The sequence below is a fragment of the Lissotriton helveticus genome, chromosome 5_1 (assembly GCF_964261635.1).
Source record: "Lissotriton helveticus chromosome 5_1, aLisHel1.1, whole genome shotgun sequence".
NCBI lineage: Eukaryota > Metazoa > Chordata > Amphibia > Caudata > Salamandridae > Lissotriton > Lissotriton helveticus.
The window spans coordinates 1,200,127,438-1,200,138,019 of record NC_136065.1 but is presented as its reverse complement, the minus strand read 5'-3'; the positions used below and the strand labels follow the sequence as shown (position 1 = coordinate 1,200,138,019).

The following is a 10,582-nucleotide window of genomic DNA, read 5'->3' as shown; positions in this document are numbered from 1 at the left end:
GGCCCAAGCGGGGGTCCTGCTGACCCCACAACAGGTGGGGTTGATGGAAGAAAGGGTGGATGATGGATGAGTGAAAGGAGGGATTGAGTGAAAGGGTGGATGGAATAAAGGAGTGAAAGAGTTGATGGATGGATGAGCGAAAGGATTGATGGATGAGGGTATGGGTGGATAAGGAGATGGATGAGTGAAAGGATGAATGGATAGGTTTCGAGATGGATGGAGGGATGGATAGGTTTGGATATGAAGGGTGGATAGATGGAATGGAGAAAAACTGAATGATTGATGAAAGACTGAATAGACGATAGAATGTAAAGGTTAAATGGTGGATATTAGCAGGTAAATGGTAGGATGAAAGGATTAATGGATAGATCCATATAAGAGACAAGAGATATCTTCTGGGGAGGGTCATGATGAGTTGCTTCATTTGCTTGGTGCCATAAGAGCTTTGGTTCGACGTGGGGGTATTTTCAGTTTCTTTCTACTTGAGTGCTCAGAAATATATATTATTGTGCCAAACAGCAATTAACAGTATGACATCAAGAAGGTGCAACTATTGCAAAAAAGGGAAATGTTAACATAGTATTGCATTTCTCTTTCGTTTTGTGTAAAGAGAAGCTGCTAAGTATCATCAAGTCTTGCCCTTAGCCCCGCCCCCTCACTCCACTTCTAGCTAATTCTAATGAGTACCTGCACCTATGTTTTTCCCATTTAAAGCACTGGCCATCGTTCGATAATTAAATTATACTATTAAATTATACTATGATAAATAACAGGATGAGTGTCATTGGCCCCATGGATGTGGTCTGTCGGCTAGATTGCCGATTTAGGTGCTTGAAAACAAGTTTCGAGCCTCGGGGCATCCACGTCCTGTGCAAATCACTACATCTCCTCGTGCCTGAATGTGTAATGTAAATATGGCTCTTATGTTCACACGGTTCTCCAATACCTTCGGGTCGAGTTCGCGCTATATAAAATATGCAAAAAATATATAAAACAACTTAACCTGTCAAACCAGTGCGTCTGCGGTCTTTCTTCGGTTGCTACGGCGCGAAATTATTTATATTTCGATACTTTTTTGTGTTGTGCATTAACAAGCAAATGTCTCCAGTCTTCTCAGCAAGACCAGTGTTCTTCACTGTAGGGTATTGTTCTGTATACTACCCTTATTCTTCTTTCATGCTTCGCTCGTTCACATTTTCGATAACTTTCTGGAGGCGCTTTTCTTGCCAACCACAATATGGCGGTCATCCTTCCAGCGTTATCACTAAATCAGTAACAATTTTACGGAATGACGTTTAGCGAATCATGCGGTTTATTGTTCCCATGCGCCTGCGCTGTGCACACGTTACTTTGTTGTACGCGTGCGTAGTCAAAGGATGTGGAGCGGTCTGCTGCCCGCTGGCGTGAGCGATGACGACATCGATGAGGAGGAGCCAGGGGCCACTATACAGAATGAGGGCCCCCAAACGGAACCGATACCTTCCCAATGCGCGGAGGCTGAGCATCCGCTTGGAGAGTCAGGGGCTTGCCCCGCTGGAGTGTCTCCAAACCAGTGGCATGTGAGTAACCGGAGGTAGCTTCAACTTGGCTCCGCCCCCACATGAAGCCACGCCAGAGAGGAATATGCATATTGCCTGCCCTCTCTAAACGTAGCCTCCACCCATTAAACGTGTAGAATGGTTTGCTCACGGTTACGGATGACTAGCCTGGGTTTACATACATGCTAGTGCCTGCGCACAGGCAGTGGTTACGTGCAATGTGGATGGTTCCTTGCATCCCTTCCTCACTTTGATGAAGTGTTTTGAATGTCTACTGCCAGGGCTGGTCCTAGGATTTTCGGGGCCCTGGGATGCCCCTGAAATTTACATATGTGACACCTTTTGATGTCTGGGAAGCTGCTTTGTGCAGACTCCAACTTGGCCACAGCTCATCTCAGCCACCCCAAGCACCTCTTGTACATATATTTCGGACCGAAGGTGTGAGAATTGATTTGGGGCTGACTTAAACCTGTGTGGGCTAAAGTGTTGACAATGGGCGGCCTGCGGAGTCTCTGAATGGGCAGCCCGCAGCCGCGGCCGACAGTGGGAGTAAATGCAGGGCGGTGACGTGGGAAGGGGAAGGGTGGGGGGGCGGTAATATATGGATTACGGAGTTTTACAGGTAAGTAAACATTTAAATAAATAAAACGAATTTCGTTGAGTACACTGCATCCCAAAATGCGATGCAGTGCGCGCAATGAAATTCGTTTTATGTATTTAAATGTTTACTTACCTGTAAAACTCTGTAATCCATACATTACTACCCCCTCCCCACGTCACCGCCCTGCATTTACTCCCACTGCCGGCCGTGGCTGGCAGCCCGAGAGGTGTCCCCCTCCCCTAGGTCTTCCCACACCATCTTAGAGGCCCCGGGGGGGAGGGGCTCCCATGAGCCCAATTGTAAAGAGACGCATTTCCTTCACTTTGATGGGCAGGGGTACACAAAGACTGGTGGGGTGTTGCCATTGTGTGGGGCCCCATCCTGGTAGGCAGAGTGCGAGACCCTGGGCAGCTGCCCACACTGCCCATGCCTAGAGCCGGCCCTTTCTACTGCTTCAGGCGGTCTTTTGCAGGTTCTGCATCCATAGGGTCTGATTACCAGTGGCTCATCATTGTTTTCGGATCCCTAGTTAAACCTCTTTTTGAGCAGGGCTCGGAGTTACGAGTTTTGTTATATTTAACTCTTCCGTTGCTAAGACCTTTACCCCCTCACTCCCTCCACTAGAACAAGGCTTCTTCACATTTGGACGTTTGTGGACCACAACTTAATAATTACTGGATTCAGGCCCCCACTGAATCATTGTAATCCGACTTAATTATTACTGGATCCAGGGGACCCTACCACCAGCGCTCAAAATGGAAAAATAGAAATGCAGGTAGCAGTGTACCTGCTTGTTTCTGAGAAGTGCCAGTACTCTCCAATTAAAAAGATTACGTCTCTTTTAAGTGCAGGTACTCTCAGTCTCAAAGTAAACAAGCATTTACAATGCAGTAGGTCTTGAATTTATGAGAGTTTGAGGTTTGGCATTGGGAATTACTGCCTTTTTTTATGTGCTGTTTTTAAATCGGATAAATACAAGGCATTAAAACTAGAACAGGAGCTCGCACAGCTGAAGGTGATCAGGGTAATGTCTTTTTAACAATGAGTGTGCAGCAAGAGGAAACACTGTCTGCACTGGCAGTGTGGAACCAAGGTACTCATACGAAGCTCTCTCAGTTGAGAGAGTACCTCTGTGCACAACAATGAAGACCAAGAGGTCTAGTACTTTATAAAGATAAATGTAAACACGTTGATCCAATGTGAGATATTCATCGGCTATCACATTTTATTCATGTTTTGCAGATGAGGATCAAGAGAGTTATCCAGAAAGTAAATCTCATTCCAAAGATAAATCTATTCCAAACGCATAATCACGCATCCCAATGCATTTCGGGGCAAGCCCTTCTTCAGAGGAATACTCTATGAAAACAATCCAAAAGAAAACGATTCAGTCTGATGTAAAAATAAATAAATAATTCAAGCTCAATTACATGCGTCACGAAAGGTGTGAACAAATATATGATCATGCCACAAAACTTAAATAACCAAAAAAGGTGTGTACCCCAGTGAATAACGATAACGCAAAAAGTGCTTAATGAGGTTGCAAGCTGTTGTTACTGCAAACTGTCGATAATGTTAATCACAGGGTGAGAAAAAACAAGTAGTGAAAGCCATCGCATAGCCCAATGTGATAATAGTTTGCCGTGAGCCGAAAAACGTGATGAAAACAGATAGTCAGTGACCGTTACAAAGCCTCATGCTCCTCGAGCAAGTTGAACCAAGATGACGTGCAGCTTAATATGTCCGTACAGCGGTACTTACATCATGCGAGCGTTAGACCAGCTCCAGATAGAGCTGCCAAGTCAGTGAACTATCAAAGGCGCCGTGATGAGTGCATTCAATAAATAAAAAGTGAACCGGAAACAAATCCGGGAAATGGACAAAGGACTATCAATCTAGAGTAAATCAAGAGAAAGTGCTGACCAAGGTGGGGGCCATCTTGAAACGGCAAATAAAGTGAAAGAAAACCAAAATAACATGCAACATAGATGACAATAAAGCAATCTGTTAGCAAACACGACATGTAATGAGAACCAAGTAGTATGTTAAACAAATAAACAAGGACGGGTTACAAATAGCACAAAAATTCCATTCGGTCATTAAGACCATTCGGTGCCATGGTGGACATAAGGCGGATCCAGAAGTTTTCTCTTTTCAACAAAGTGTTCTTGTTATTCCAGGTGGTCTTGACTTGTTCGAGTACTTGAAATTTCAATTGGGCCACACTGTGTCTGTGTTCCATAAAGTGAGTAGCCACACTCGACTTCAAATTGTGTGTACGTATATTGCTTTTATGTTCTAAAATACGTGCACGTATCTTTCTTTCCGTGTGCCCAATGTAACACTTGCCACATGGGCACTTAAGCATGTAGATGACGTTGCTGCTGTTGCATGTAGCGTTCACTTTGAGTTTTATGACATGTCCTTTCATGGGGTGAGTAGTTCTGTTTCCAGGGATGCAGTTCCCACAATTGCTGCAATTGTAGCAAGGTTTTAAACCATTGTAAACCAAAGGGGTGGAGATAGACGTAGGTTTACTCAATAATTCTTTGACATTGCGACCTCTGGTGAATGCAAACATTGGAGGTAGGTTGAATAGGCCATTGAAATCAGGTTCCATAGCAAGTATGGGCCAATGTTTCCGAATGATGTGTTGATACTGATTAGACAACTTTGAGTGTTTGGAAACTACCACCATACGGTCAGTGTTTTTTTTTGTTTTAGGTTTGAGTAGTTGTGATCTCTCACATTTATCAGTTCGCTCCATGGCTAAATCCAAGATGGGTGTGGGGTACCCACGAGCTTTGAGTCTCTCCAAAGTGTTTCTAAGGGCCTATTTACATTCATGATCTTTGGAAACTATACGTTTCACTCTTAAAAGCTGAGCAAAAGGTAAGTTATTCTTGAGGCTGAGTCGGTGAAAACTACTATAATGTAGTATCGAGTTCCTATCCGTAGGTTTTCGATATATGGTTGTAGACCAGTCCATTAGGTCTCGATGTATTTCAACATCCAAGTAATGGACACATTTATCGCTGTACTCCCAGGTGAACTGGATACGTTCATTAACATTGTTCCATGATTCCAAAAAGTTGGTGAGGCTTTCAGTAGGACCTGCCCATAGCAAAAAAACATCATCAATGTACCGTAGGTACAGTTTTCCATGTTGTGACCAGTCATTTTGGCAAAGAATGTGTGACTCTTCAAATACTTTCATATAAATGTTAGCGTAGCAAGGAGCTGCCGAATTTCCCATGGCTGTACCGTTCAACTGAAGTATCCATTTGTCCAGTACCGTGAAATAGCTATGATACAAAGTGTACATAGTCAATTGCATCAAGAAGACTTTCAGGTCATGGTCCAAGTCAGATGTAATGAGTGTTTGTTCTATGGCTTCCATACCACCATCATGAGGGATGGAGGTATAAAGTGAACATACGTCCACCGTACACATGATTAACTCGGTGTTTTTGAGATTGTTCATGATGGGTTCAAGCTTAGCTAGAAAGTCTGTTGTGTCACGAACATGTGACTGAGACTTGAGAACAAACGGTTGTAAATACCTGTTCAGGAATTTACCAGTGTTCTCATGTATGCTTCCTCTAGTAGACACAATGGGCCGAAACGGAGGTTGGGTCGGATGTTTATGCATCTTAGGGAGCATATACATGACTGGAGGTCTGGGGTTGATAGGAGTCAGAAATCTTCTAGTTCTATCATCAATGGTACCATTGTTGAAAGCTGAGTTGATGATTTCACTCAATTTTTTGGAGAATTCCAAGGTTGGATCTCCCGGTAAAAAGTCATAGATGTTAGGGTCGTTGATATGAGCCTCAATCCGTTGTTCATAAAAGGTGGTATCCATGACCACCAATGCTCCACCTTTGTCCGCATTCATACAGGTAATCATCGGGTTGTCTGCAAGCTTCTTTAAGATGTCTCTCTCTTTTTTGGACCAATTCCCATGCTTCACATTAGATTGAAAGGGTAAGTGTGAAATCTCCTGTCTAACTAAATTCTCAAAGGAATCAATGATCTTATGGCTTTGGGGAGCCAGGAAAGTACTATGTGGGCGAAGTCCTCTCAACATATCATCTTCCAGAGTGGGTGTTGGACATATGTTTTCAAAGTAATGTCTCAAACGGATGTTCCGTACTAGTTTGAAGAGACTGACTTCTAACTCCAAAGTGTTAGACCGGGTAGTGGGCACAAATGATTGACCTTTTTGTAAAGTTTTGATTTCTTGGGTCGACAAAGCAATAGAAGAGATGTTGATGACCAGATTTTCATCCGGTTTTATCGTCGTCGGTTGTTCCTCTTGGGCTTCGTTGTTGTTTGATTTTTTCCGATTACCTCGGCGGGTTTTTCTCCCCCGGGTTCTTTTTGTTGTACTTGACTTGATTCTAAAAAATGAACCGCAGGGTCAGTGGAGGTACTTGGTGTTTGGGGATCAGCATTTGGTGTCTCACGTGTAGGTGGTGTTTCACGTGTAGGTCGTGGCCTGTTGTCATCCTCAGAAGATGAGGTCTCATTGCCTGAAAAAGGGTTATAGACTTTGTTGGGGCGTCGGCGGGCGTACACCTCTGCCCAGGTGTACACCTCGCCGAGCTTGTAGTCTATAGTGTCTCTTTTGAACTTGCGGAGTTTTCTTTCTTGTGTCTCCTTGGTGTGTTTATCAATTTGAATCTGTAGATCTTCCAACATTTTAGTAAATTCTTCAATTGGCATGGCTTCGTCCAGCTCCTTTTTTACGCTCGTGATCTCTTGTGCTAGTTCTTCCAAGGTCTTGGATAACTCCTCGACGATCAATAGGATCAAGTCGAGGGAACATTTATTGAGGATGGAATACCAACGCTCAACAAATTTAACATTGTTCTTGCAGAGTAAAGGTTTTAACGGGACTCTCAAGCCCCGGGGGATCCGTTGTGCCCGGTGGTACCGAATCAAGGTGCTAGCATGCAATTTCTGATTGGATTGCTTTCTTAACAAATAGAGTAATTGTCTAATATTGCTCTCCGCACTTCGAGTGCTGCCAGTGGCAGAAATGTCATCTTGGATGAGGCCATACATTTTATCTGCATCAGCTGCTGTGAAGGCAAACGTGCTCGCCTTAAGGTCGGTCATGCCGGAGACTGCATCGAAATTCATGGTCAAAGCGTGCTGAGTTCCAAAGGCAGAAATCAGTAGAACCAAAACTAGAACAGGAGCTCGCACAGCTGAAGGTGATCAGGGTAATGTCTTTTTAACAATGATCATATATTTTTTCACACCTTTCGTGACGTATGTAATTGAGCTTGAATTATTTATTTATTTTTACATCAGACTGAATCGTTTTCTTTTGGATTGTTTTCATAGAGTATTGTTATGTTATGTTAATACTGCTCTTTTTGAGCGCACGGCTACCCAGGACGGGTGTCCCGGCGCTTTAGCAAAGAGGCCGGAACATAACCAAGAAAACCCAGAAGCGGATACACTATCGACGCACAGGTTATGCAGAGAAAAGGACGGTCTTCAGCTCCTTCCTAAAGGCCAGAAGATTGTTAGCCTTGCGAAGTGAGAGAGGGAGCTCATTCCAGAAACGGGCTGCCATGAACTGGAAAGACCGGCCACCCATCCGCACTCGTTTGATCACTGGCACCTCCACTTTAGCCAGGTCGGCAGATCTCAATTTCCTCCGGGGAACGTAGAAAGCAATATGCTTCCTGAGGTAAGCCGGGCCCGTAAAGTCGAGGGCTTTAAACGCCAGCGTGAGGATTTTAAACCTGATTCTGCAAGGCATTGATAGCCAATGCAGCCTGCCACGCAGCAGAAAGGCGCTGACTCTCCGTGGAAGGCCAAAAATTGCCCTGGCCGCTGAATTTTGGACCGTTTGTAATCTGGACACCAGATATTTAGGCAGTCCGGCAAAAAGTGCGTTAGCATAATCTAAACGCGATCCCACAAGCGCTTGAACAACATTCTTGCGGTGTTGTAGGGAGAGCAGTGGGAGAAATTTTCTCACCATTTTAAGAATGCCGAAGCATTTCCCCGCTAAACCCGTAATGTGTGGACGAAAAGAGAGACTGTCGTCAAACACAACTCCCAGATTTTTTACTTGGGAGGAAGGTTTCTCGGGAGGAAACATGTCAGGGGGCCACCACGACTTCCATCCAGGGTCAGGGGCACAGCCGAAAAAGAGCAGCTCGGACTTATCCGAGTTGCATTTCAGGCTCTGGTGCTGAAACCATGCAAAGACTGCACTCAAACAGTCTCTGATTCTGCCGCCGTCAAAAACCTCTCCCTTCCTGCAGGTAAACAGGAGCTGGGTGTCGTCAGCGTATGAAATGACCCGGGCTCCAAATGCCTCCGCTACCTTCGCCAAAGGGGCCATATAAATGTTAAAAATGGTGGGGCTTAGGATAGATCCTTGAGGCACCCCCACCTCTAGCGAAGGCATTTCCGCGGAGAACGGTGGAGCCCAGATCACCTGTCGACGGTCGGCTAAGAACGATTGGAACCAATCCAACACCATCCCCCGCAGTCCTACCTCCTTGAGTCTTAAAAGGAGGCCTGCGTGTGGGACGGTGTCGAATGCCGCCGACAGGTCCAGCAAGACCAACATAGCCTTTCCCCCAAGATCAAGCGTCTCCCTGATGGCGTCGGTCACCTCCACAAGAGCTGTCTCCGTGCTATAATTGGCACGGAAGCCAGATTGGGAGTCATGCAGCAGTTTGTTATTCTCAATAAAGGTGGTAAGAGTATGCTGAACATGTTTCTCCGCCACCTTCGCCAGAGCAGGGAGGAGGGAGATTGGTCTATAGTTGGCCAGCTGCAAGGGGTCAAGCAGAGGTTTTTTGATCAGCGGGAGAATGAGAGCATGCTTCCACTCTCTAGGGACCACTCCGGAGCTCAAAGACATGTTGAGCAGGGGGTTCAGCAGGTTGTTTACAGCTGACGCCACATTGCTCAGGCATTTAGCCGGACAAGCATCCAAGGGGGATCCAGATTTCAAACGGGAAAGCAGCTCAAGTGAGGTTTCGCAGGAGAGCGGGGGAAACGCCGATAGCGTGGGCCCAGACTCCATTTCAACAGAAGGGAGGAGCTTTAGATCGCTCTCCAAGGCCACAGCAGCTTTCAGAGGCCCCACCCCACCAAAAGAGTCCTGAATCTTTAGGATCTTAGCCACAAAAAAGTCAGCGAGCTGCCTGATCCACTCCTCCGTATGGGAATGTACACGGGCGCCTGCAACAGGATCCACGAATTCTTTCACAATTCGGAATAGTTCCCAGCTCGTATTGTCAGCCTGGTCTATTCTATGCTCGAAGTAGATCTTTTTGGCTTCGGCAATCTGTTTGTGATATAATTTTATAACACCCCTGTACTTCAGTTTCTCCTCAGGGTCGTACTTGCGCCGCCAGAGCCTTTCCGCCCTTTTACAGTCCTGGCGCGCTTTCCGTAAAATGGAGGTAAACCAAGGAGCAGAATCCTGACAGGGGGCTGTCCTAGCCGGCTTTCGAGGGGCAAGCTCCTCAAATCTTGCCTGAAGCCAGTCTTGGACTAGCAGCAGGTCGGCTTCTAGGTTCCCTGTCATAGTACAAGGGTGTGAACAGAGTGCGTCAGCGAGCATATCAGCTGTCACCAGGTGAAAAGCTCTAGATTGGCGAGACCCGTCCTTGTGAGTTCTATGGCTAGTCTGACACTCGGCCAATAAAACGAAGTTTATTAAAAAGTGATCAGACCATAGAACCGGTAAAGGGAGGGACACCTTAATCGGCACGGTAGAAAAGATTAAATCAAGCGTGTGCCCTTTGACATGCGTGGGACTGTCGATGAAAGGAACCAGCCCAAACATCTCGGTAATATCCCGTAATTTGGACGCTTCAGCGTCAGATGTTGAATACATATGCAGATTTAAATCGCCCAGCAGCACACAGTGCGCCGAGCGCATACAGGGTACTGACAGCGCCGCCTGCAGGTCCTCAAAAAACGAGCCTATAGGCCCTGGAGGTCTGTAGACAAGAATCCCTGTGCAGGTATGTGAGGCTGACAGATGGAGAATAAAGCCAAGAGCTTCACATCCAGCGATGTTGTCCACAGGGAAAGAGGAGCATTCCAGGGACTTGTCGACAACTAGGGCCACTCCGCCACCTCGGCCTCCCGTTCTGTCTCTCCTTAAGATGGTAAAGTTGGGGGGAAGGGCACTAGCGATGTCCGGTTCAGAGCCCGCCCCCAACCAAGTCTCTGTCAAAAAAAGACAGGAAATTTTAGAGAGCGCGAGGAGGTCCCAGATCTCCACCGAGTGACGCGCCAGGGATCTAGTATTTAACAAGGCGCAGTGACATTCTAAGGGAGGAATGGGCAAGATACGAGGTGGTAGAGGTACAGGACGCCAAGCACAGCCAGGACATCCTTTGCCCAGTTGACGACCACCAGGAAAAAGAGATTTACAATCACGCCTCACAGG

General features: G+C 46.1%; 1 protein-coding gene across 1 annotated transcript in view; it reads left to right on the top strand.

Moving 5' to 3' along the window:
* Positions 1–1,349: 1,349 nt before the first annotated feature.
* The window catches only part of FAM204A (family with sequence similarity 204 member A), a 380,149-nt gene continuing 370,916 nt past the window's right edge, over positions 1,350–10,582 (top strand). The window contains exon 1 of the mRNA XM_078641197.1: positions 1,350–1,559. Within this exon, the coding sequence (XP_078497323.1) occupies positions 1,377–1,559 (183 nt within the window). The 5' untranslated portion in view covers positions 1,350–1,376. The remainder of the gene's footprint in view (positions 1,560–10,582) is intronic.